This window comes from Mus musculus, chromosome 3 (assembly GCF_000001635.26).
Source record: "Mus musculus strain C57BL/6J chromosome 3, GRCm38.p6 C57BL/6J".
Classification (NCBI taxonomy): domain Eukaryota; kingdom Metazoa; phylum Chordata; class Mammalia; order Rodentia; family Muridae; genus Mus; species Mus musculus.
The window spans coordinates 94,538,989-94,566,830 of record NC_000069.6 but is presented as its reverse complement, the minus strand read 5'-3'; the positions used below and the strand labels follow the sequence as shown (position 1 = coordinate 94,566,830).

General features: G+C 41.4%; 1 protein-coding gene across 5 annotated transcripts in view; it reads left to right on the top strand.

Moving 5' to 3' along the window:
• Positions 1–27,842, top strand: part of Snx27 (sorting nexin family member 27) — an 85,195-nt gene that overhangs the window by 15,906 nt on the left and 41,447 nt on the right. For 2 of the 5 annotated variants that reach the window (NM_001082484.2, NM_029721.2), the window contains exon 2: positions 4,831–5,062. The exons of 2 other annotated variants lie outside the window; for them this stretch is intronic. In NM_001082484.2, the coding sequence (NP_001075953.1) occupies positions 4,831–5,062 (232 nt within the window). Of the gene's footprint in view, positions 1–711; positions 4,613–4,830; positions 5,063–27,842 lie in introns of those variants that run through there. One more of the 5 variants, XM_006502258.4, reaches the window with a different exon arrangement.

The window sequence follows — 27,842 nt, the reverse complement described above, 5'->3', positions numbered from 1 at the left end:
AGGGTTATAGGCAGTTGTGAGCTGATGGGTGTGGGTGCTGGCGACTGAACTCAGGTCCTCTTGAAAGAGCAGTGAATACTCTTACCTGCAGAGCTGTTACTTCTCTCCAGCCTCGGGACTTACCCTCCTGATTCTGTCATTAACATTCAGTTTTATTTCTTTGGTCACATATTTGTTGAATTCTTTTTGATAGTTCCTTGAAGATACTGACTTCTTTGTGGAAAAGGATAGGTTGGTATTTCTTAGTTCACTGCACATCTTTTGTGTTGTTGGTTGGACTTGTGTGGGTTCTCTGATGCTTGCTTATTTTGTGATCATTTATTTTCAGATGAATTTCTGATAGATTATGTTATGAAGACGGAAGGAAAACAAAATTGTTGGAAGAGGTTTTATTGTCATGGAGAACAAGTTGAACCAGCTCACTTACTGTGTGGATATCACTGTCCTAATAGCTTTATCAGTGGCTCTGTCTTTAGTTCTCATAGCCTTCATTAGCTGTATGTGGTGGCTTTTCATACAGATTGGGGAATTGAGGTCTAGCAAGACTGAATGAGTTACCTAATACTAAATAAGGTCTTATCTAAGACGGCATCATTGGTATTCAGACCCCATGCAGTCTGACTCCCTAGAGCCCATGCTTTGAGACAAATGTCTGCACTGCTGAAACTTCCCTTTTTGATGGAAGTTACATTTTGTATTTATTTATATTTCAGGTTTGTATAAGTTTGGGACCATACTTGAACCTGGTTTAATAGTGTTCTTGTGTAAAACAGTGTATTATACCAACATTTTAATGACTAGTACATTAAAAGTAGTTATTTATGAGTGAGAGAGAGCGTGTATGTGTGTGTGTGTGTGTGTGTGTGTGTGTGTGTGTGTGTGTGTGTGTGTGAATGAATTCGGGTATATGCATGTGATTACCAGTGCTCTTGGAGGCCTGAGGTGTGTCGTAGCTTGTTACAGTTGTGAGCCACATAGAGTAGGTGTTGGGAATTGAACTTGAGTCTTCTCCAAAAGGAGTATACACATACTGAGCTGTCTCTCTATCCTATGACTAACACTTTTATGACTGAGAAGCCCTGGAAATTCCTGAGGAGGGAGGGCCCTGTTTCAAATTAGATGGCCTGGAGTTTTTTAGTGACTTCATTCTTTAGAGAATGAAAGAATTTCTTTCTTTGTATTAAGTGAAGGCACATAGAGCATTCCTTCTGCAGTTATCCAGATGAACATTAGCAAATGTGTTTAGGATATGGCACAGAACACTAGAAGTTCTTTCCTGTTTTTTTTTTTTTTTTTTTTTTTTCTGTGTGTGTGTCTCTTTTTGTAATGCTTGGGGTTGAATCTAGGGCTCATGCAAGCTGAGTAAGTATTCTGCCACTGAGCCGAATCCCCACCCCTCATCTCTCATCTGTATTTTTTAATGAAGTTTTTGGGATGTTAGCCAGTTGGAAGTACATTCTTGACGATCAGGACAGGGAACTGAAGCTGCTCCTGTTGCTGTCTGGCTGTTTATAACCCTCTCTTAAATTTCTCTGGAGTCTTTCTGGGATTTATTTATTTTTGACACAGTCTCACTCTCTTGCTCTGGCTGGCCTGGACTCACTATATAAAGCAGGCTAGCCTTGAACGCACAGAAGCCTCTGCTTCCAGATTTGCTGGGATCAAAAGTACATGGCACTGTAGCCAGCTTCAGGGAGGACTTTTATGAGTGACTCAAGGAGCAGTTCATTTCTGTTTACAGCTTGAAGTTGTGTTTTGAAATCAGGAGTTTTTAATCTTTTTGGAGATTACATATTCTTTTTTGAAACCAATGAAAGACATGCACTCTCCAGAAATGCTCTCCCCAGAAAACATATACATGCACATAAATACACTTTTACCTACAAATTTTGTAGGGTCACTAATTTCCAAGACTATAAACAAAGTACTCCAAGATGGGGTGACATATGCTGTGATGTCCATACTAGGGAGCTGTGGCAGCAGAAGTGAAGTCAGGGTGTGGCTGCAAAGTCAGATCCTGTCTGGGAACGCTGGGGAAAGTGTTCATTCCTCCCGGAGGGGGGTGGGGGGAGGGCAGAGCCATGGGGGGTAGTTTTTCCTGTAATAAATATATGTTTGCTCTGCTAAAAAAAACAAACAATGCTTTAAAGGAAAAAAAGGGCTCTGTAGAGAGACTGTCTTTTTTTTTTTTTAAGAGTTATTTATTTTATATATGTGGGTATACTGTCACTATCTCCAGACACACCAGAAGAGGGCATCGGAGTCCATCACAGATGGTTGTGTGCCACCATGTGGTTGCTGGAATTGAATTGAACACAGGATCTTTGGTAGAGCAGTTAGTGCTCTTAACCGCTGAGCCATCCCTCCAGCCTGAGAGACTGTCTCAAAAACAAAAACAAAAGGAAAAACAAAAGGAAAATAGTAAGATTTGAGGATATATTCACAAAACAATCTTGTTAGTGTTTAGGATATTGTATTTTTGAGTCTTTGAGATGTTTTATGTCTCCTATTTTATTGAAAAATTAAAATGAATATTTGTTAATAAGCTAAGGTCCTTAGGGATCAATACATCCTGTGATGATTTCTAACCTTGTCAGTTGAGTTTTCTCAGAAGTATTAAGATGATGAACTCCTTTGCCAGCTCATAAGTTTAGGTTTCAGTTTCTTGTCCCCCCAGTGTCTTGATGCATGATGTCATGCCCGCTCTGAGCTCTAAACTGAACCCCAGGTGCCCCACTATGAGCTCTACTCTACACCCCTTCTCAGTCTCATCTCCTTCTTACTCCTCTCCTTTCTTGCTTGGCTTTTTAAAGTGAGTATCGTAGCTCATGTTGGCCTGGAAGCAGAGATCCTCATGTCTCTGCCTCCAGGATTATGTTTGAAAAGTTGGAATTTCATAGTCTGGTTTCTTTTCAGATTGTATAAATTGGAATTTCTATCACAAAGACACCCTTAATTTTTATGTATAGAACTGATGGTTTTGGTTAAATCACTACTTTTAAGAATTTACTTATAATTAGAATTTTAGGTTGAGAAATGTCAGGAGTTTTGAGGATCAGAGAATTTTTCTTTTTCTGAGTTTTTGGAGACAGCGCCTTGCCATGTAGCACATGCTAGTAATCCTCCTGCGTGCTCAGCTTACAGACTGAGTGCGGTACCCAGCCGGGTTTACTGCCTACATTGCTAAAGGAGAAATGGGGGGGTGAGGGGAGGCTGGCTGAGGTCTCTCCTTTCTGCTCTGTTTATACAGATGGGTGTTTTAGATACAAGGCTAGTCCACGGCTGAAAACTCAGCATTCTCTTCAGGAAGGGAAGACCCTAAAGGTTTGGAACAGAACTGAAAAAATAGTCTAACTCTAACAGGAGGATAAACTTTAAATAGTAAAGTGAGTAGAGGCCAGGTGTATTTTAACTGTGTCTCTGGTGAGTGCCAGGGAACCTTGAGGCCAGCTGCTCAGTGGTTTTACTGAGGCAGCTCACTAGGTCAGCGTTCTGGGAAGGCTGTCAGTTTGTTGAGTATTTGTGGGACTAGGCACCTTTCTTAACAAAGTTATTGTTCTTCTGTATCTTACACTTCTCCTTGTTTCAGGGTCTGTACAAGTGAAGTGAATAGGTTGACTTGTGTATAACTGTAGGTGCGTATTTCTTGGTTTGGACAGATTATACAGAGTTTAAAGTGAAATGTATGGAGGAGAAAATGTTTAGCTTATTCATATATCCAAATCATCCTATGAGATTATCCAGGCTGATTGGGAGAACAAAAGAAGTTAGGTCAAATAATAGAATTTAAAAAATAATTTTAAAATGTTTATTTTATGTACATTGGTGTTCTGACTGCATGTGTGTCTGTATGAGGGTGTCAGAGCCCCTGGAACTGGAGTCACAGACAATTGTGAGCTGCCATGTGGGTGCTAGGAACTGACTCCAGGTCCTTTGGAAGAGCAGCCAGTGCTCCTAATTGCTGAGCAATCTCTCTAGCCCCTGAAAATAATGCAGTTTAGAGAGGTAATCTTGTCCATTTAGAAGCCAAGAGATAGAGGAAACTGGTCTATATGCAGGTTAATACTTTTTAACTATCAAGATAATAAATTCGTATAAAGGAAGGTTAATTTGAAGATATGGGGAAAATGTATATATAATTTAAGTAACTATCTTGGGGGCACACCTACAATCTCTACAAAGGGGAGTTTTTTAAAAGAAAATCTCTGGGGTTGGAGATATGACTCAGTGGTTGAGAATGTATAATGCTGTTGCAGAGGACCCAAGTTTGGTTTTCCAGTACCCATCTTGGATGGCTCACAGTGGCCTGTAACTCTAGCTCCAGGCCTCCGGCCTCTGTGTTTATGTGCACATACCCATATATACACATAATTAAAAATAGTAGAAATAAGTCTTAGGAAGGAAATCCCCTTGAAGTGTAGGTGAACAGACTGTAGTAAAAGTGGGAGAAGTATTCAAGGCACTTTGATAGTATTGTACATATGGCTGGTTAAAACAAGGGAAGCAGACTGTTGGGATGGCTAAAATGAGCTTTATTTCTCCCCAGCATCCCCATCTTTCCCACATGCTTTCCTGAATCGAGCAGTGTGTAGCATTCTGGACTAGAGGAAGGGTAGGTCTCTCCTGTTTGCATTTCCTCTCCCTGCCATAAGTTCACAAACAGCCTTTTCACTTTAGACTCTGAAAGATAAACAGCTTTTCTGGAACCAGATGAATCTTTTGATTCTATGGCTCATACTATGACACTGGAGTGGGGACAGGAGGGTGGAGTTACAAAGTGTTTGAACCCGTCTGGTTTATGGGACTGTTTTTTTCCCTTTTTCCCCTTAGGAACGGCGTGAATGTTGAGGGGGCGACACACAAGCAGGTGGTGGACCTGATCCGAGCAGGCGAGAAGGAATTGATCTTGACAGTGTTGTCTGTACCTCCTCATGAGGCTGATAACCTAGATCCCAGTGACGACTCCTTGGGACAATCATTTTATGATTACACAGAAAAGCAAGCAGTGCCCATATCGGTCCCCACATACAAACATGTGGAGCAGAATGGTGAGAAGTTTGTGGTGAGTGTCAGCCCAACTTGATCCTCAAACATGTAGTTAGCTTGTATTTCCCTCAGTCTCATTGTGAGTATATTTCAGGAGATCAAATAAGACTGCAGCCTTGGCCAGTTTGTCAGGAAGTTAGGCTCACTCAGAGAAGATCTTGACACTAATTGATTTATTGCAGGGGGTGGCCTACAGTAATAAGTTTCTGCATAAGAACAATTTTGTTTAATTTTCTGACAGTTTCAAGTTTGTATTTGTGAATATTATTTTTAACCATATGTCTCTGCTAGCTGTAGTCTGATTTACTGTTGGCTCTGGAGCTATAGAGCGAGATAATTTTAAAAGATACCTTCCAAAATATTTGGGTAATACAGAGGTTTGTCATTTTGAAGCTTGTGCATTCCTGTACTCATTCCTCTCCACACCTTGTTCTTTCAGTTCTTGGTGATGTCTGTGTGCATGATTAACTCCTGAGTTTTCCCCTCGAGGCCCTAGTATACTTTGACTGCAATTCCCTGAGCTGTTTTGCACATTTCTATTTTGTGGATAAGTAGAACTCATCTTGAATTTTAGGTGATATGTGACAGCCTGTTTCCCATGGTGCTTGTCTTCAAACCTTAGCTGCTGCTGTTTATTTGTTCTCTTGGTTGCACTGTGTACTTATTTACCTTTAATTGTTTCAGAAACATTGACATAAAAAGCATAAATTATTTAATTCTTTTTAGAAATGTAGTGGGTTCTGTTAGATATTGGCAAATAGACTACAGGTGTCTAGAGCTGGCCTGTAGGGCTGGGGATCTAGCTCAGTGGGTAGTGTTTAACTAACATACATAAGGTTCTACGTTTAACACTCTATAAAATAAAAAACTGATATGCTGATTAAAGTTACTGCCTCTAAAAGTAGAATTTGTCCCATGTATAGGAATGTGCTGCTAAGTGCTTGTGGAATTCTTCCTAGGGGCAGGGGGATGCTGAACAAAACAAGTTAGCTGGGGATAATTGCACATAGGTTTTGTGGCAGCATGGTCTCTGTGTTCTTAGAGCTGTACACAAACTTTAGAAATGAGAGCTGATTAGTTATGGAACTTTTTGAGAATTAACCTAGGACTTTGGAAACTTCTGTAAGCCTTGAGACAAGGAATGAAACTACTAATTATTCTTTTGTAAAGGGTCAGTTTTATTAGCAAAGTTTTTGTATGTTAACTTTCATCTGCCTAGATGTCCAGTTTTATGATGTTTATAGTCTTTTATGTACTACCACATAAGGACAGAATACTTTCAGCAGCCCCAAGTTCCCCTGTTATGTTTTATAGTTATTTTCCTTTGTTAACTAACCACTGATCTGCTTTCTGTCTCTATATTTCTCTCTCTCTCTCTCTCTCTCTTGGAATGCCAAACAAACAATGTGTACTTGTATTAGTTACTGCAGCAAAACACCACACAGCAGTAAGCTGAGGAAGGGAAGGTTTGTTTGGGCTCATGGTTCAAGTACTCAGTGTTAGGGAAGGCATGGGGGCTGGAGTGTTTCCAGTTGCTGTGGTTGGAAGCCATAGGCAGTCAGTCACATCACGCCCACACCCAGGAAGCAGGAAGAGATGAATGCTTAACTTGCTTTCTCCTTTTAACTTTTATTCAGCCTGTGAATGGCGTTGCCCGCATTCAGGGTAGTCCTGCCCTCCTCCGTGAACTCCTTTGGAAATGAAAGGTTACCTTCTGTATCAAGTCAAGTTAACAGTAAAGATTAACTACTTCAGTACTGTGTATGTGTGAGTGCACACACGTGCTTGTGCATGCAGAGACTTGAGGTCATCATTGAGTGTCTTTCCTTAGTTACTTTTCAACTTTATTATTATTAGCTCTTTACATTTTTTTATTTGTGTGTTGGGGTTGGGGTGTGGATATTTGCGTTCATGGGTGTGTATAGGTCAGCAAACAACATGTGTGGGAGTTGGTTCTCTCCTACCATGTAGGTTCCAGGGATTGAACTCAGGTCATCAGGCTTTGTGGCAAGCCACCTTACCAACTGAGCCATCTTACTGACCCTCTTCTATGTTACAAGAAACTGCAGAGCTTACAAGATGTCTCATTGGTTAAGAGTGCTTGCTGCACAACTATGAGGACCTGAGTTTAGATACCCATGGAACAAGCCAGATGAGTGGAGACAGGATCATCACTGGAACTTGCTGACTGCCAGACTGTCTGAGAAGTAAGAGCCCTTGCCTCCAAGTAACAAGGCAGAAGTGATGGAGGAAGACAGTCAATGTCCTCTGTTGTTTGTACACCACATTACACAGGTATGCACGAACACACTCATGTATTCACTGCACACATACAAATCCCTGCCAGACTAGGACTGGATGTGTAACTCAGAGGGAGATACTATGCTTAGCGTCCATGAAGCTCTGGTCAGGCCCTAGCAACAAAATCAGGTGTACAAGAGAACATTCCTGTAATCCTAGCACTCGAGCTAGAGACAGGGGATCAGCAGTTCAAGGGCCTTCTCAGCTACACAGTTACGTTTGAGGCCAGTCTGGTCTATAGGAAACCCTGTTTGAAAAATTCAACAGAAAAGAAAAGAAACTGACAAGCTGCTTTTTAAAAGTGCCTTTGTCATGTTTTCTCATTTGCAGTAGAGAATTCTAGTTTTCTATAACTTCAATATTTGGTATTTTAATTACACCCCCATCACCCCCATAGGGACTTGCCATATATCCCTGGGTGGCATTTAACTCATGGTTTTCCTGCCTCAGACCAGAGATGTCAGATCTTAGAGCAATTGGTTATGAGCTTCTGGTTGGAACCAAACTTGGGTTCTCTTAACCACAGAGCCATCCTTACTACAGAGTATTCTGGTTTTTATTTTGTTAAGTATTTTTCTTATGTATGTGTGTGTGTCTGTGTTAGTGTATGCCAACTGTTTGTAGGTACTTGCAGAGGTGAGAAGAAGGTGTTGGATCCCTGGGGCTGGAGTAATGGGAGGGCATGGTCGTTGGCAAGAGCAGAGAGTGCGCTTGACCACTAAGCCATTCCTCCAGCCCCCTGGTGGGCATTCTTGTGGGTATAGTGATATCCCACTTCAGTTTTAATTTATACTTATCTAATAACTCATTGGTAATGAATTGATTTCCGTAGATTAATAGCCATTCATCTGTTATCATTGGTGTGGAGGTTCTGTTAATTTTCTGTTCATGTAACATTTTGGTTGTTTATTATTCTGTTATAAGAATTTATTATGTGTACTGAGTGTAAATCCTCTCTTAGATGTTTTGTATTTTCCTGGTCTGTGGCTTGGCTTTTAATTTTTTAAACTGTTTTAAAGAGTGGAAGTTAGAAACTTTGGTGAAGTTCACTTTATCAAATTTTAATGTTTTAGAAAAGCTGCCTGTCTTAGTCAGGGTTTCTATTCCTGCACAAACCTCAGGACCAAGAAGCAAGTTGGGGAGGAAAGGGTTTATTTGGCTTACACTTCCATACTGCTGTTCATCACCAAAGGAAGTCAAGACTGGAACTCAAGCAGATCAGGAAGCAGGAGCTGATGCAGAGGCCATGGAGGGATGTTCTTTACTGGCTTGCTTCCCCTGGCTTGCTCAGCCTGCTCTCTTATAGAACCCAAGACTACCAGCTCAGAGATGGTCCCACTCACAAGGGGCCTTTCCCCTTGATCACTAATTGAGAAAATGCCTGACAGTTGTATCTCATGGAGGCATTTCCTCAACTGAAGCTCCTTTCTCTATGATAACTCCAGCTGTGTCAAGTTGACACAAAACTAGCCAGTACACTGCCTAAGCCCAGAATGTCAACCCTTCCACCCCCAGCTCTCTTCAGGGACTTACCATATAGCCTAGTCTGGCCTTGGCCTCATGATGCTCCTGCCTTAGACTTCTGAAAGCTGAGGCTGCAGTTATGTTCTACCGTGCCTTACTTTATTTTTCTGTTTTTTTTTTTATAAATGTTTTATAGTTACTTTAACAATTTTTGTAATGTTATTGATAAATCTATGGATTCACACAATAATGTATAAATCATTACTATAATCATATAAGTTATATAGTTTACTGTTATTTAGAGTATTTGCAGATTGTACCACAGCAGTCGATTCTAGTGTCTTCATTACTTTGATACAGTATATAGCCTATAACATCATCTCCTAAACCTTTCATCTTCTTCCAGCTCTAGGTTATACTAGTGTGCTTTCTGTCCTATAAGTTTATATATATTGAATATGTCATATAAATATGTCATATAGGATTTTTGAGTGTGACTTCTTTCATTTAGCATCTCTTCAAGGCTTACCTGTGTTATATTATGAATCTGTATTTTATTTTAACTTCCATTAGTTTTCCATTGCATAGTGAATTTATTAGTCAAGGTTTTCTGAATGAATAGAACTGATAAAATTTTTAAAAAAGATTTATTTATTTATTTATTTATTATATATAAGTACACTGTAGCTGTCTTCAGACACACCAGAAGAGGGCATCAGATCTCATTACAGATGGTTTTGAGCTACCATGTGGTTGCTGGGAATTGAACCCAGGACCTCTGAAAGCAGTCAGTGCTCTTTAGTTGAACCATCTCTCCAGCCCAGAATGTGTGTGTGTGTGTGTGTGTGTGTGTGTGTGTGTGTGTGTGTTTGTTAGTGTTGGGGTTTTATTGCTGTGAATAGTTACCATGACCAAGGCAACTCTTAACAAAGGAGAACATTTAACTGAGGCTGGCTTACAGTTTCAGAGGTTTAGTCTATTATCTTCATGGTGGGACACATGGTAGAGTCTAGGTAGACATGGTGTTGGAGATGGAGCTAGGAGTTCTACATCTTGATTCGAAGGTAACAGGAGATTGTGTACAACGCTGGGCATGGCTTGAGCACATTTAAAATCTTAGAGTCTACCTTCACTTCCTTTAGCAAGGCCACAACTACTCCAATAAGGTCACACCTCCTAATAGTGCCACTTCTTATGGGCCAGGTATTCAAACACATGAGTATGGTTGCCATACCTGTTCAGAACACACACACACAAACACACACACACTCGAGGCTATTATCTCTTTAGTCCCACCCAGTTTGGTGCAGGAACCCTGGAGGACTTTATTAGAATCCTGAAGTAATTGGCAGCAAGAAGTTAGGTGAACTTACCAACAAGAGTGCTAGCAGGCAAAAGGCAAAGCTTTTGTCTGTGTCCTTTTATGTAGGCTACTGAAGGTGTGGTACAGATTTAGGGTGGTTTAAAAATCTGATTGACAGCTGGGCAGTGATGGTGCATAGCCTGGACTACTGAGTGAGTTTCAGGACAGCCAGGGCTATGCAGAGAAACCCTGTCTCTAAAAATAGGGTGGGGGTGGGGGTGGCGGTAAGACTAAGTCTGAGTCTAGTCAAAAATAAGCCTTTCAGAGTAACAAATGAATGGTCAGATCTTTTTTTTTTTTTCCATTTTTTATTAGGTATTTAGCTCATTTACATTTCCAATGCTATACCAAAAGTCCCCCTTACCCACCCACCCCCACTCCCCTACCCACCCACTCCCCCCCTTTGGCCCTGGCGTTCCCCTGTACCGGGGCACACAAAGTCTGCGTGTCCAATGGGCCTCTCTTTCCAGTGATGGCCGACTAGGCCATCTTTTGATACATATGCAGCTAGAGTCAAGAGCTCAGGGGTACTGGTTAGTTCATAATGTTGTTCCACCTATAGGGTTGAAGATCCCTTTAGCTCCTTGGGTACTTTCTCTAGCTCCTCCATTGGGAGCCCTGTGATCCATCCATTAGCTGACTGTGAGCATCCACTTCTGTGTTTGCTAGGCCCTGGCATAGTCTCACAAGAGACAGCTACATCTGGGTCCTTTCGATAAAATCTTGCTAGTATATGCAATGGTGTCAGCGTTTGGATGCTGATTATGGGGTGGATCCCTGGATATGGCAGTCTCTACATGGTCCATCCTTTCATCTCAGCTCCAAACTTTGTTTCTGTAACTCCTTCCATGGGTGTTTTGTTCCCACTTCTAAGGAGGGGCATAGTGTCCACACTTCAGTCTTCATTTTTCTTGAGTTTCATGTGTTTAGGAAATTGTATCTTATATCGTGGGTATCCTAGGTTTTGGGCTAGTATCCACTTATCAGTGAGTACATATTGTGTGAGTTCCTTTGTGATTGTGTTACCTCACTCAGGATGATGCTCTCCAGGTCCATCCATTTGGCTAGGAATTTCATAAATTCATTCTTTTTAATAGCTGAGTAGTACTCCATTGTGTAGATGTACCACATTTTCTGTATCCATTCCTCTGTTGAGGGGCATCTGGGTTCTTTCCAGTTTCTGGCTATTATAAATAAGGCTGCTATGAACATAGTGGAGCATGTGTCCTTCTTACCAGTTGGGGCTTCTTCTGGATATATGCCCAGGAGAGGTATTGCTGGATCCTCCGGTAGTACTATGTCCAATTTTCTGAGGAACCGCCAGACTGATTTCCAGAGTGGTTGTACAAGCCTGCAATCCCACCAACAATGGAGGAGTGTTCCTCTTTCTCCACATCCTCGCCAGCATCTGCTGTCACCTGAATTTTTGATCTTAGCCATTCTCACTGGTGTGAGGTGGAATCTCAGGGTTGTTTTGATTTGCATTTCCCTGATGATTAAGGATGTTGAACATTTTTTCAGGTGCTTCTCTGCCATTCGGTATTCCTCAGGTGAGAATTCTTTGTTCAGTTCTGAGCCCCATTTTTTAAGGGGGTTATTTGATTTTCTGAGGTCCACCTTCTTGAGTTCTTTATATATGTTGGATATTAGTCCCCTATCTGATTTAGGATAGGTAAAGATCCTTTCCCAGTCTGTTGGTGGTCTTTTTGTCTTATAGACAGTGTCTTTTGCCTTGCAGAAACTTTGGAGTTTCATTAGGTCCCATTTGTCAATTCTCGATCTTACAGCACAAGCCATTGCTGTTCTGTTCAGGAATTTTTCCCCTGTGCCCATATCTTCAAGGCTTTTCCCCACTTTCTCCTCTATAAGTTTCAGTGTCTCTGGTTTTATGTGAAGTTCCTTGATCCACTTAGATTTGACCTTAGTACAAGGAGATAAGTATGGATCGATTCGCATTCTTCTACATGATAACAACCAGTTGTGCCAGCACCAATTGTTGAAAATGCTGTCTTTCTTCCACTGGATGGTTTTGGCTCCCTTGTCGAAGATCAAGTGACCATAGGTGTGTGGGTTCATTTCTGGGTCTTCAATTCTATTCCATTGGTCCACTTGTCTGTCTCTATACCAGTACCATGCAGTTTTTATCACAATTGCTCTGTAGTAAAGCTTTAGGTCAGGCATGGTGATTCCACCAGAGGTTCTTTTATCCTTGAGAAGAGTTTTTGCTATCCTCGGTTTTTTGTTATTCCAGATGAATTTGCAAATTGCTCCTTCTAATTCGTTGAAGAATTGAGTTGGAATTTTAATGGGGATTGCATTGAATCTGTAGATTGCTTTTGGCAAGATAGCCATTTTTACAATGTTGGTCCTGCCAATCCATGAGCATGGGAGATCTTTCCATCTTCTGAGATCTTCTTTAATTTCTTTCTTCAGGGACTTGAAGTTTTTATCATACAGATCTTTCACTTCCTTCGTTAGAGTCACGCCGAGATATTTTATATTATTTGTGGCTATTGAGAAGGGTGTTGTTTCCCTAATTTCTTTCTCAGCCTGTTTATTCTTTGTGTAGAGAAAGGCCATTGACTTGTTTGAGTTAATTTTATATCCAGCTACTTCACCGAAGCTGTTTATCAGGTTTAGGAGTTCTCTGTTGGAATTTTTAGGGTCACTTATATATACTATCATATCATCTGCAAAAAGTGATATTTTGACTTCCTCTTTTCCAATTTGTATCCCCTTGATCTCCTTTTGTTGTCGAATTGCTCTGGCTAATACTTCAAGTACTATGTTGAAAAGGTAGGGAGAAAGTGGGCAGCCTTGTCTAGTCCCTGATTTTAGTGGGATTGCTTCCAGCTTCTCTCCATTTACTTTGATGTTGGCTACTGGTTTGCTGTAGATTGCTTTTATCATGTTTAGGTATTGGCCTTGAATTCCTGATCTTTCCAGAACTTTTATCATGAATGGGTGTTGGATCTTGTCAAATGCTTTTTCTGCATCTAACGAGATGATCATGTGGTTTTTGTCTTTGAGTTTGTTTATATAATGGATTACATTGATGGATTTTCGTATATTAAACCATCCCTGCATCCCTGGAATAAAACCTACTTGGTCAGGATGGATGATTGCTTTAGTGTGTTCTTGGATTCGGTTAGCGAGAATTTTATTAAGGATTTTTGCATCGATGTTCATAAGAGAAATTGGTCTGAAGTTCTCTATCTTTGTTGGATCTTTCTGTGGTTTAGGTATCAGAGTAATAGTGGCTTCATAAAATGAGTTGGGTAGAATACCTTCTACTTCTATCTTGTGAAAAAGTTTGTGCAGAACTGGAGTTAGATCTTCTTTGAAGGTCTGATAGAACTCTGCACTAAACCCGTCTGGTCCTGGGCTTTTTTTGGCTGGGAGACTATTAATAACTGCTTCTATTTCTTTAGGGGATATGGGACTGTTTAGAAGGTCAACTTGATCCTGATTCAACTTTGGTACCTGGTATCTGTCCAGAAATTTGTCCATTTCGTCCAGGTTTTCCAGTTTTGTTGAGTATAGCCTTTTGTAGAAGGATCTGATGGTGTTTTGGATTTCTTCAGGATCTGTTGTTATGTCTCCCTTTTCATTTCTGATTTTGTTAATTAGGATTTTGTCCCTGTGCCCTTTAGTGAGTCTAGCTAAGGGTTTATCTATCTTGTTGATTTTCTCAAAGAACCAACTCCTCGTTTGGTTAATTCTTTGAATAGTTCTTCTTGTTTCCACTTGGTTGATTTCACCCCTGAGTTTGATTATTTCCTGCCGTCTACTCCTCTTGGGTGAATTTGCTTCCTTTTTTTCTAGAGCTTTTAGATGTGTTGTCAAGCTGCTAGTATGTGCTCTCTCCCGTTTTTTCTTGAAGGCACTCATAGCTATGAGTTTCCCTCTTAGAAATGCTTTCATTGTGTCCCAAAGGTTTGGGTACGTTGTGGCTTCATTTTCATTAAACTCTAAAAAGTCTTTAATTTCTTTCTTTATTCCTTCCTTGACCAAGGTATCATTGAGAAGAGTGTTGTTCAGTTTCCATGTGAATGTTGGCTTTCTGTTATTTATTTTGTTATTGAAGATCAGCCTTAGTGCATGGTGATCTGATAGGATACATGGGACAATTTCAATATTTTTGAATCTGTTGAGGCCTGATTTGTGACCTATTATGTGGTCAATTTTGGAGAAGGTACCATGAGGTGCTGAGAAGAAGGTATATCCTTTTGTTTTAGGGTAAAATGTTTTGTAGATATCTGTCAGATCCATTTGTTTCATCACTTCTGTTAGTTTCAGTGTGTCCCTGTTTAGTTTCTGTTTCCATGATCTGTCCATTGGTGAAAGTGGTGTGTTGAAGTCTCCCACTATTATTGTGTGAGGCGCAATGTGTGCTTTGAGCTTTACTAAAGTTTCTTTAGTGAATGTGGCTGCTCTTGTATTTGGAGCATAGATATTCAGAATTGAGAGTTCCTCTTGGAGGATTTTACCTTTGATGAGAATGAAGTGTCCCTCCTTGTCTTTTTTGATGACTTTGGGTTGGAAGTCAATCTTATCAGATATTAGGATGGCTACTCCTGCTTGTTTCTTCATACCATTTACTTGGAAAATTGTTTTCCAGCCTTTCATTCTGAGGTAGTGTCTATCTTTTTCTCTGAGATGAGTTTCCTGTAAGCAGCAAAATGTTGGGTCTTGTTTGTGTAGCCAGTTTGTTAGTCTATGTCTTTTTATTGGCGAGTTGAGACCATTGATGTTAAGAGATATTAAGGAAAAGTAATTGTTGCTTCCTGTTATTTTAGTTGTTAAAGGTGGCATTCTGTTCTTGTGGCTGTCTTCTTTTAGGTTTGTTGAGGGATTACCTTCTTGTTTTTTCTAGGGCGTTGTTCCCGTTCTTGTATTGGTTTTTTTCTGTTATTATCCTTTGAAGGGCTGGATTCGTGGAGAGATAATGCGTGAATTTGGTTTTGTCGTGGAATACTTTGGTTTCTCCCTCTATGATAATTGAGAGTTTGGCTGGGTATAGTAGCCTGGGCTGCAGTTTGTGTTCTCTTAGTATCTGTATAACATCTGTCCAGGCTCTTCTGGCTTTCATAGTCTCTGGTGAAAAATCTGGTGTAATTCTGATAGGCTTGCCTTTATATGTTACTTGACCTTTTTCCCTTACTGCTTTTAGTATTCTATCTTTATTTAGTGCATTTGATGTTCTGATTATTATGTGTCGGGAGGAATTTCTTTTCTGGTCCAGTCTATTTGGAGTTCTGTAGGCTTCTTGTATGTTCATATGCATCTCATTCTTTAGATTTGGGAAGTTTTCTTCAATAATTTTGTTGAAGATGTTTGCTGGACCTTTGAGTTGAAAATCTTCATTCTCATCCACTCCTATTATCCGTACGTTTGGTCTTCTTATTGTGTCCTGGATTTCCTGGATATTTTGAGTTAGGATCTTTTTGCATTTTCCATTTTCTTTGATTGTTGTGCCGATGTTCTCTATGGAATCTTCTGCACCTGAGATTCTCTCTTCCATCTCTTGTATTCTGTTGCTGATGCTCAAATCTATGGTTCCAGATTTCTTTCCTAGGGTTTCTATCTCTAGTGTTGCCTCGCTTTGAGTTTTCTTTATTGTGTCTACTTCCCTTTTTAGGTCTAGTATGGTTTTGTTCATTTCCATCACCTGTTTGTATGTTTTTTCCTCTTTTTCTGTAAGGACTTCTACCTGTTTGATTGTGTTTTCCTGTTTTTCTTTAAGGACTTGTAACTCTTTAGCAGTGTTCTCCTGTATTTCTTTAAGTGATTTATTAAAGTCCTTCTTGATGTCCTCTACCATCATCATGAGATATGCTTTTAAATCTAGGTCTAGGTTCTCAGGTGTGTTGGGGTTCCCTGGACTGGGCGAAGTGGGTGTGCTGGGTTCTGGTGATGGTGAGTGGTCTTGGTTCCTGTTAGTAAGATTCCTCCGTTTACCTTTCGCCATCTGGTAATCTCTGGAGTTAGTAGTTATAGTTGACTCTGTTTAGAGATTGTTCTTCTGGTGATTCTGTTACCGTCTATCAGCAGACCTGGGAGACAGATTCTCTCCTCTGAGTTTCAGTGCTCAGAGCACTCTCTGCTGGCAAGCTCTCTTACAGGGAAGGTGCGCAGATATCTTGTATTTGGACCTCCTCCTGGCCGAAGAAGAAGGCCCAAAACAGGACCTTTCTCAGACACTGTGTTGCTTTGGCAGTTCCCAGGTGGTACAGACTCTCACCTAAGCAGACTAAATTCCTAAGTTCCTTGGAGTCCCGGGACCAAGATGGCGACCGCTGCTGCTGTGGCTTAGGCCGCCTCCCCTGCCGGGTGGGCACCTGTCCTCCGGTCCGGAAGGTGGCCGGCTGTCCCCGGCCCACACAGGGTGCTGCCTCAGCGCCTCTGTGCTTCTGCCTGTTCCAGAAGCTGTCAGGTTCTCTGGCGCACCCTCTCACCTGTTCAGACTAATTTCCTAAGTTCGGCGGGTCTCGGACCAAGATGGCGACCGCTGCTGCTGTGGCTTAGGCCGCCTCCCCAGCCGGACGGGCACCTGTCCTCCGGTCCGGACGGTGGCTGGCTGTCCCCGGCCCACAAAGGGTGCTGCCTCAGCGCCTCTGTGCTTCCGCCTGTTCCAGAAGCTGTCAGGTTCTCTGGCGCACCCTCTCACCTGTTCAGACTAATTTCCTAAGTTCGGCGGGTCCCGGACCAAGATGGCGACCACTGCTGCTGTGGCTTAGGTAGCCTCCCCAGCCGGGCGGGCACCTGTCCTCCGGTCCGGAAGGTGGCAGGCTGTCCCCGGCCCACACAGGGTGCTGCCTCAGCGCCTCTGTGCTTCTGCCTGTTCCAGAAGCTGTCAGGTTCTCTGGCGCACCCTCTCACCTGTTCAGACTAATTTCCTAAGTTCGGCGGGTCCCGGACCAAGATGGCGACCGCTGCTGCTGTGGCTTAGGCCGCCTCCCCAGCCGGGCGGGCACCTGTCCTCCGGTCCAGACGGTGGCTGGCTGTCCCCGGCCCACAAAGGGTGCTGCCTCAGTGCCTCTGTGCTTCCGCCTGTTCCAGAAGCTGTCAGGTTCTCCGAATGGTCAGATCTTGACTCTCAAAGATCAAACAACAACAAAACCCATTGTTATAATTTATTCTAGTCATTACTGTATATGTACTTAAAAATATGTAGCTGGGTATAGTGGCTCACGTCTGTGCTTGGATTAGAGGCATAGGTAATTCCATCTGGCTGAAATATATATTTTTAAAATATTAATTGGCACAGACACTTTATATATTTGTAGAGTACAATATGACACAATACCTGTGTATAATGTGTAATGATCAGTATAGAGTGGTTGAATATATTTGCCTACTTCCTGATCTTAGAGGAACAATTTCACCTTTTCCCCATTGTGTCTGATATAGGCTGTGGGTTGTGGTTAGCCCTCACTGTGATGAGATACAATCTCAGTATACTTTGCTGAAGGCAGTTTGGTTTTTTTTTTTTTTTTTTTCCCTGGAGGAATGCTGAACGTCAGCAAATCCTTTTTCTGAATGTATTGAGACGATGGTGATTTTTATCCTTCATTATTTGATGTGATATATTTATTGATTTGCATATGTTATACCAATTTTTCATCAAATTTAGCTTTTTAATATTTTGTTGAAGTTTTACATGCTTGTTCATTAAAGGTATTGCTTTTAGGTTTTTTTGTTTTGTTTTTTTGAGACAGGGTTTCTCTGTGTAGCCCTGGCTGTCCTGGCACTCACTTTGTAGACCAGGCTGGCCTCGAACTCAGAAATCCGCCTGCCTCTGCCTCCCGAGTGCTGGGACTAAAGGCGTGCGCCACCACGCCCGGCTGCTTTTAGTTTTTGTGATTTGGTTGTACTGGCTCTGGTGTGTGTGTGTGGGGGGGGGGGTCATATGCATACCTAGAAAGTTATGGAAGTCAGAGAACAACTTGTAGAAGTTAGTTCTCTTCTACCAAGTGAGTCACATGCATTGACTGAGGTCGTTAACCTTGTCAGCACCCATTGAGGCATCTTCTTGCCTTAGAATTTTCTTTAATTGTATGTATTTGTACAGTTTCTAAAGTTTTTTTTTTTTTTAAAGATTTATTTATTTTATATATGTGAGTACACTGTTTCTGTCTTCAGACTCACCAGAAGAGGGCACTGGATCCCATTACAGATGGTTGTGAGTCACCATGTGGTTGCTGGGAATTGAACTCAGGACCTCTTGAAGAGCAATCAGTGCTCTTAACCGCTGAGCCCCTAAAGTTCTTGTTCATGTGATTTAAAAAATATTTTGACAGGTTCATGCTTATAAACAATACAATGTATCTTGATCATAATGTACTCCAAATCTACTTTCCCACTTCCCAAAAGCACTCTAACATTCCTTCACCTTTATGTCATCTTTTTATTTATTGTTTTTTTTTGTTGTTGTTGTTGGTTGGTTGGTTACCTACTGAGTTGGTGCTTCTTGTTGGAATGTCATTGACCTTGTGCAGGCAGCTATAACTGTTGAAAGTTGATGAATGTAGTAGCCATGTCGTGCCCAGAAGGCAGCACTTCACAGCTCCCGTCTCCATTCTTTGGCTCTTACACTCTTCATCCTCTTGACACAGTTTCTTGAGTCTTGAGTTGAAGAGAAATTGATACAAGTGTTTTATTTAGGACTTAGTACTGGATAGTTGCTTATCCTCAGCTCTTGACCAGTTACCAGTCTGCATTAACTGCTGCTCATTTCCATAGCCGCTTCTCTGGCCAGGATTAAAGGACGCATTGATCTGTGTACAAAAGCAGAATTAATTAGAAAACCATTTGACAATGTGTCCGTTTAGCAAGACCACAATCATAGGTTCCCCCTCGACGGTTTATAGTCTTCTATAGCCGTGGGCTGTTGGCCAGATTGATGAACCAGGTGTGGAGTGTGGAGCAAGCCTCAACCCACTTCAAAAGTGATCGCTAGTTACACTTCTGTATGCTGAAGTGCCGAGTAGGCACATCTTGCCTGGTATGTCAGGATTGTAGCATGCAGGGTTCCTTGTTGGTTAGTACCACTGATGAGTTTTCTTCCCCAGCAGCCTGCAGAGCACCTCTGGCACTTTGAAAGCTAGCCAATAGGGAGGATGTTTTCAATCAGTTTCAGCTTGATTTCTCCGCGTTCCACAACCGAAGCGTGTGTGTCTGCAGCAATAGAGTTTGATCATCTAGTTTTGATGGGTAAGCAAGAGCAATGCAACAGCCTGTGTTTTGAGGACCTTTGAGGCTTCCCTGACCAATAACTTACAGAGAGACGTTTCATGCCTCACACTGAGATGTAATAACTCGTGTCTTTTTAAATAGCTGGGCAGTGGCGTTGTGAGCCTTTAATCCCAGCACTTGGGAGGCAGAGGTAGGTGGATCTTGGAGCTCAGGGGCAGCCTGGTCTACAGCCTGAGTTCCGGGACAGCCAAGGCTACACAGAGAAATCCTGTCTCAACAAAAAACAACAAAAAAGCCCAAAGCCAAAAAACTAAAACAAAATAAGCCTCTCCCGCTACTCCCCAATCATACTTACAAAGTACTGGTTTTTTTGCACTGGTTTCTGATTTCTTGTGAGTGTGTATTTGTGTGTATCTGTGTGTGTGTGTGTGTGTGTGTGTGTGTGTGTGTGAGAGAGAGAGAGAGACAGACAGACAGACAGACAGACAGAGACAGAGAGACAGAGACAGAGAGACAGAGACAGAGAGAGATTAGAAAAGACACAGGTTATGATTATAACCTTCGACTTTGTTAAAACTTGATTTATACCCACACATTCAGTCAGTTCCACAGGATTCTATTTGATGATGAAACAAATGTGTATTCTGTAACTCTTAAAGTTGTATAAATGTTTTTTGGGTGCTTTTAGTCCTTACAATAGGTTAGTCTTGACTTTTTTGTTGTTGATATTTTGGAGGGGTTTGGGTGACGAAGGTGTTGTGTCAAGTTTCTAACTATTTATTGTATTAGAGTCTTTCCCATTAGTTATAATAAAGTTTGCTTTATAACTTTGGGATATACATATATTTGCAATCCTTATTTCTTTTTGTTGAATTTGTCCCTTTGTCATTATATATTGATAACTTTTATTTTATTATATATATTTTTGTTTTTTTTTTGTTTTTTTTACTTAAAATCTGTTTTAACTACTATTGCTTGCTTTTAGTTTTTGTTTGCTTGATTCACATTTTTTCCATTTATTACTTTTGGTCTTTGCCTTTACTTAGTGACGTGAGCGTCCTACAACTGGCTTAGTATTGGTCCTGTTTTTATCTAGTCAGTATCTTTTAGGGGGGATTTAATCTGGTCACTTTCAAGATTATTGATAAGTAAAAACATGTTGTTGTCATATGATATTTTTTCTGGTAATTTTGTATATTTTTTGAAACATTTATTATTTTATGTGTGTGAGTGCACTGCCATTCTCCTTGGACACACCAAAGGAAGGCATCAGATCCCATTACAGATGGTTGTGAGCCACCATGAGGTTGCTGGGATTTAAACTCAGGACCTCTGGAAGAGCAGTCAGTGCTCTTAACCACTGAGCCATTTTTGTTCATTTTTGTGGTTTGATTCTTTTTGTGTATTAATAAGGCTTAATTATTTTCTCTTCTTCTTTTGTATATGTGTTCTACTAGTGAGCTTCAAGTTCTCATGATGATCATTACCGTTTGATTTTTTTTCCTAGTAGAGGAAATGGTGGTGATGAATTGCTTCAGTTTTTTACTTCACTTGAAAAAACTTCTTTTTTTTTTCTTCTTCTTTTTCTTTTTTCTTTTTGATGGAAAGCTTTATTGGGTATATTAGGTTGATAGTTTTTTTCTTTCAGGACTTTAAATGTACTGTCCCTTTCTCCTCTGGCTTATAAAGTTTCTACTGAGAATCTGATCTTAGTATAATGATTTTCTCATATATAATTTGACTTTTATTTTAAAGATGTATATGGGGTTGGGGATTGTTTGGTTCTTTTCATCGTTGTCTTATAGTGTCAGAGGTGGTCCAGTCCGTGGGGGCAGGGAAGGCATGGTGGCAAGAGCAGGAGGCCAACATTTCGTGAGCAGTTTGGAAGAGGAGTTGTGCGTGCACGCGTGCGTGTGCATGTGTATGTGTGTGTGTGTGTTTTGAAACAGGGTTTCTCTGTGTAACCCTGGCTGTCCTAGAACTCTATCTATATACCAGGCTGGCCTCAAACTCAGAGGATCCTCCTGCCTCTGCCTCCTATGTGCTGGGATTAAAGGTGTGAGCCACCACTGCCTGGCTGTTTTTCCTTTTTTGAGGCAGTGTTTCATGTAGCTTGGGCTGGTCTCATTGTGTGGCTGACAATGATGCCGAGTCCCTGTCCTCCTACTCCATCTCCAGAGTATTGGGGTTCATCGGCAAGCTTCAATACTCCTGGCTCATTTCTCGGATTCCCTTTTGTTGTCTTCTTTTGACATTTGACCATAGATGCCTCTGAGAAGATCTTACATTGCTTAAATCTAATAACCTGAATTCTCCAAGATTTGAAAAATTTTCATTAGCTCTTCATTGAATAGCCTTTCCTCCTTCCTTTCTTTTTCCTTCCTTCCTTCCTTTCTTTTTTTTTAAATTTTATGTGCATGAGTGTTTAGCCTATATAGATGTATGTATACTACGTGGTACCTGGTACCCAAAGAGTCTAGAAGAGGGTGCCAGATGCCCTGCAGTCCATTCTCTCCCCACACCACAGGTTCATGTGGCCAGTGCTTTTTACCCACAGAACTGTCTTGTCATCTCTGTATCAATTTCACAGGATGGTTTTCATTAAGAAAATGAACATTTTTTTTCTTGCAATGTATCCCACACTGTTACTTGGATAGGGTTCATTGGCATTGATTAGGGGCGAGTGCTTTAAATGTAGTGTCTGTGTAGCTTCTTCCAGTAATCAACTTTGGTGATGTCTGAATGTTTTAGTGTTGCATAAGTTGTATGATTATAGTACCAGCCAGAATGCAGCTCTTTTGGGCAGGTTGTTTAGGCATAGAGTGTGCCTATCATTTTCTCTGGGTTGCATGGAGGTGGCTTTACCACGGAGGGCCTGTAGGATACAGGTGCGGTGGAGCTGGTGCAGCAACAGAGGTGTGTTAGCACATTTTTAAAGGACAGTGTCAATGTAGGGCTATGTTGGTAAGTTTAGATAAGTATGCACATCCATAGCATGGCATGTAGTAGAGCAGAAAATACATCAGCGTCTAGTTCTACATGGGTACCAAGTGGTACCAGTGGGCCCAGATGGGGCACCTGTCTGTTCAAGGGCTGCATAGATAACTTTGCAGGGCTTTTATGGCCAGCTTGCATATCTGCTTCCTGATGTAGAGGAAAAATGGGTATCTAGAGCTTATGGCAAGGTGAATAAAGCCCTGGAGAGGTTCATAGGTCTGGATCCATCAGGCTGCCTAGGGCAGGTATTTATACTTTATAAGGCCAGGGTGTAGAAGTCTCAGGCTGAGAGGAGGAACTGGGTAGGGATGGATAAGTACAGTGTAGTTACAGTCCAATGAGTACAGTGTAGTTACAGTCCAATGGACAGTGATAATAGGGATTGGGCTGCTCCCCAAACCGGGCCCAGGGCCTGTGCTGGCTGCAGTCTGTTTAATAGCAAATGTTTCAGGTATCCATGGGCCTCCTGGTTATCTTTTTCTTGTCATATAGAGACCCTCTTGGCTCACGGTTGATCGTGAGAGAGAAAAGGATGAGGACTGTAGTTCCTTCCGTTTATTCATTTTAGTTCTGTTGTGGGAAATATTAAAAAAGCCAACCCATTCCTGTGCTCGTTCCGGCAACTCTGCCCCAGCAGCCTGGCCGGCCACACCCTGATGGCAATGGGCAACCTGTTATATCTTGAGGAGACTCTCTGGCCTGGAGCTCCCGAAATGTATGTACCCAGCTCCCTAAGTTCCCAGTGACTACCACACCAGTCCCATGCTTCAAAACCCCCACAGCCTTTGTGGTATACATCTGGCAAAACCACACTTTGCCACTATACCTTTCTCTCTTGAACCCAGCAGAGCTGCCAAGTGAAGGAAAACACAACACAAACTTAGTTCAGAAACGATAGAAACTCAGTCTCTGGATGCAGCAACTAAAAATCTTAATTTTGAATGCCTTGTTAAAGCTAAATCCTCCGGTGGCAAATCCACTATTGAAACTGGGAGATACTCTTAATTACATCTTATCCTCATAGTATCCCTGTCTAAAAGGACCTAACTCTCTCCTCTTCCTCCCTCCCTCCCTCCCTCCCTCCCTCCCTCCCTCCCTCCCTCCCTCCCTCCCTCCTACCCTAAAGTCCCACCTGCTCATCCAGTGACTGGCTCCTTTATTCGTTAGGAGATTGGTTCACAAGAACAGCACCAGGCCCGTCCACAACATAGTTCCCTTTATTCATTTTATTTATTCATTTTTTATTATTTTTTGGAGATATGGTCTCACTTTAGCCACAACTGGCCTGGATGTTGGTATGTAGACCAGGCTGAGTGTTGGGATTAAATGCATGTGCCACTCATACCCTATACCTTAAAATGTAAACATATAATTTTTATTTGTATGTATATGAGTACCCACAGAGGCCAGAAGAGGGCATTGAATCCTCTAAACCTGTAGTTACAGGCAGTTGTGAGCTGCCGCCATGAATCCTGGGACCCAAACTGTGGTCCTACAAGAGCAGCAAATGCTCTTAATCATCTCTCCATTCCCCAGCTGCCTTCTTTCTAAGACCACTGTGTACCTCTGGGCTGCCCATTGTCTCTGTCACATACCACTTCACTCAAGTCGGCTTGTCCAGCTGCTTCCTGGGGCAGGAGGGAGTAGCTGTGCTTCCAACTCTCCACCGAAATACGTGTTTTTTTCTTTGATTTGGTACTTTGTTGTGGAGAGAGATATTTTGGGTCCCACTTATTAGCCATCTTGCTCACAGCACCAAGGTTCTTTTATCTTTTTTTTTTAAAGCAGCTAGCCATTTTGTTTTAGCAACTTATTTGGAAAAGAATATGTTTTCCCTCACTGAAGTATCTTAGCATTATTGTTGAAAAACAGCTGATAAATAAGTGATTCTTTTTCTGAACTTGTTTCTGTCTGTTTACTGTTTATATCTGGACATTTCAATTCTTACATCATTTTGGGGTTGTCTTCAACTGAGTGGCTTTCCCTTGAGAATGGCCCATATCACAACTCTTTATATTAATTTTTGCTTGTATCCTGGATATTGTGACTGTTACACTGTGTAGACTCTGGATTCTCTAATCTTCTTCTGAAGAGTACTGGTGATTTTACTTTATTTGTATCGTCTTCAATCTCAGTTTACTTCTCACAGCATTGGTTGTGTATGTGTGTGTGTGTGTATGCCTTTATGCATGTATGTGTGTTTACATGATGCATGTATATGTGTGTTTCATGTGTATCATGTTTATATATTTCATGTCTGGGTGGGTGTATGGATACATGTGTGGTATGTATGTACATTTGCATGTCTGTGGGCTGGTGGGTATGTTTGCATGTGTAGAGGTCGGAGGTTGACATTGATGTCTTCCTGGTTCGTGCTCTGTCTTATATATTGAGACTACTAGAACCCAGAACTCTTCTCCAATTTAGCTTGTCTAGCTAGCTGACTCACCTTAGGGATCTTCTCCTTCCCTCTTTGAGGGACTAGTATTACACGTTGGGATCCAGACTCTGGTCTTCATGTTTGCACAGCAAGCACTTTATCCACCAAGCCCCTTCTGCTGTGCTTTGAGATGGTTTCACGTAGCCCAAACTAACCTCAAGCTTATTTCAAAGCAAGAACAACTCCTGATCCTCTTGTCTCTGTTTCTCAAGTGCTGGGATTACAAGTGTGTATCACCATGTCTGGTGGAATAAATATTGGTTAGGTTAATTAACCATATACATGTCATAAAAATATCTTCCTCAACCTTGTATCTGACAGGGTTTGACTTACCTGCTTTGCCCATTGAGTCATCCCCAGCCTCAGCTGTACTTTTTGTGTCTGCACACAGCATTCAAAAAGAGATTAGTTCAGATTTCATGTATTTTTTTTTGTTGTTAAAGATTTATTTATTTATTATATGTAAGTACACTGTAGCTGTCTTCAGACACTCCAGAAGAGGGAGTCAGATCTCATTACGGATGGTTGTGAGCCACGTGTGGTTGCTGGGATTTGAACTCAGGACCTTCAGAAGAGCAGTCAGTGCTCTTAATCGCTGAGCCATCTCTCCAGCCCATGTATGTTTATTCAAAGAATAGATCCTCAACTCCAGCTCTTCCTCTAGGCATCTTTATTACCTATTCCTATGGCAGCCACAGTTGCTTATGATTCTTTTCCTGTTTAAGCTGAGGAGATGTTAGATTTTCTTTTGGAGGTTTTTGTTGTTAAGAGATTGGGATGGGGGGGGGGTGTCTCAATATGTAGTCCTTTGCTAGCCCCAAACTCTTGGCTCAAGTGATCCTCCTGCCTCAGCCTCTCAAACAATTGAGACAGCAGGTTCATGCCATCTGTCTCGCTTCTCTCAGAGTTGTAATTGCTCAAGTTGTGTGTTTCGATTACTTACATCCATTGCAGTGAAAAGTCCCCTAAAAATAGTTAACCCCGTGTTTTAGGGTTTCTGTTGCTGGGATAAAACACCATGACCAAAAGTAAGTTGATGAGGTCAGGGTTTATTTCAGTTTACAACCTTTAGGTCACAATCTATCACTGAAGGAAGAAGTTGGGGCAGGAACTCAGATATAGGGACATGGAGGAGTGCTCCTGATGGCTTGCCCAGCCTAATTTCTGTGTCAACTCAGAGACTTCTGCTCAGGGTTGACACCATCCACGGTGAGCTAGGTTTTCCCACATCAATCATTAATTGGGGAAATGCCCACAGACTTGCCTAAGGCCAGTTTTACAGAGGCATTTCTCAAGAGTGCCTCTTCCCAGACATGTCTAGGTTTATGTCGATTTTAATAAACTAGTCAGGATAGTTGAGTTGACCCCATGTTAATTTAATACACAAACATATCATTTCCCAAGACTATATCCTTTCCTTCCTCCCTCTCCTCTTCATCCTCTTCTTCCTCCCCCTTTTGTTGTTTATTTGAGGCAAGGTTTCACTGTGTAGCCATAACTGTCCTGGAACTTGATCTGTAGACCAGGCTGACCTTGAACTCACAGAGATCTGCCTGCCTCTGCATCCTGAGTGCTGGGATTAAAGGCGTGCGCCACCACTGCCCACTGCCGGGCTTCACCATTCTTTTGATTCATCCTGAAGATCTCATATTAATATCAGCATTACAATCTGAAACATTGCAACTTTTAATAGCTCCATAATCTTTAATATTTCAGTTTCTTTAAAGCATCCAGTTTCTCTGAAATATCATAGTCTCTAAAATATTCAAAATCTTCCTCAAATTTCTAACTCTCCCTTTCTGTAAAGTCAAAAATAAGTTACATACTTTTGTGCTTAACGATGGAGGAACTGGGGTAGGGGATTTAGCTCAATGGTAAAGCACTTGTCTAGCAGCCACAAGGCCCTGGGTTTAGTCCTCAGCTCTGAGAAAAAAAAAAAAAAAAAAAGAAAAGAAAAAGAAAAAAGATGGATGAAGCAGGGCACAGTTAGAATCAAATCATTAAACTCAACACTCATGGCTTTTCTATCCCAAAGTTCCAAAGTCCTTCCATAATCTCCCCCAAAACATGGTCAGATCTGTCACAGTAATACCCCATGACCTAGTACCAATTCTGACTTACTTAACATTTCTATTGCTGTGGTAAACACCATAGCCAAATGCAACTTTTCCAGGAAAGGGTTTATTTTATCTTATACCTTATAGTCTATCACCCAGGCAGGAACTGAAGCAGAGGTCCTGGACTGCCTGCTGAGGGCTGGCAGGAGAGATGCTTCAGTGAATCCCAAGGACCTGGATTCAACTTCTCACACTCACATAGCAGCTTACAGCTGTTTGTAACTCCAATTCCACAGTTATACATGCAGACAAAAACCAATGCACATAAAATAAAAAGAAATAAATCATTTTTAAAAAGAAAAGAATATTCCCCACGGGGTTGTCTACAGGCCATCCTATTGGGGCCATTTTCTCAATGTAGAGTCTCTTTATTCAAATGTCTCTAGCTTGTGTAAAGTTGACAATAAACATGTAGAACACCCTGTGCAGCTCTGTGCCTGATGCTTTGACTCTCCTCTACTCTGCAGCCTGAGAGCTATATAGAACACTGTTCAAAATACTCAGGTTTGTTGGTGTGTGCTTTGTTGAGAGTTTTTATCAGTAGGAACATTGATTTACAATGAGTTTATGTAATACCTGAAGTAGCACCTTGAGTTTTATCCATTTTTTTATGTATTAAAAAGCTATTATTGATGGACTGGCTCCTGTAGCATTATGAAATCTTTATCCCTGGTGGTAGTACTCTCTGTTCTAAAATGCTTCTTTGGCTACTTCAACTTTATTTTGATTATTGTTTTCATTATTTTTACTATGCTCTTGCCATTATGCTGTCTATATAATTAAAGTAGTGTGTTGGGGGATTTCCTTCTTTCCCTTCCTCCCTCCCTCCCTTCCTCCCTCCCTCCCTCCCTCCCTCCCTCCCTCCCTCCCTTTTTTTTTTTTTTTTTTAAAAAAAAAAGAAAAAGTCCTATTAGGT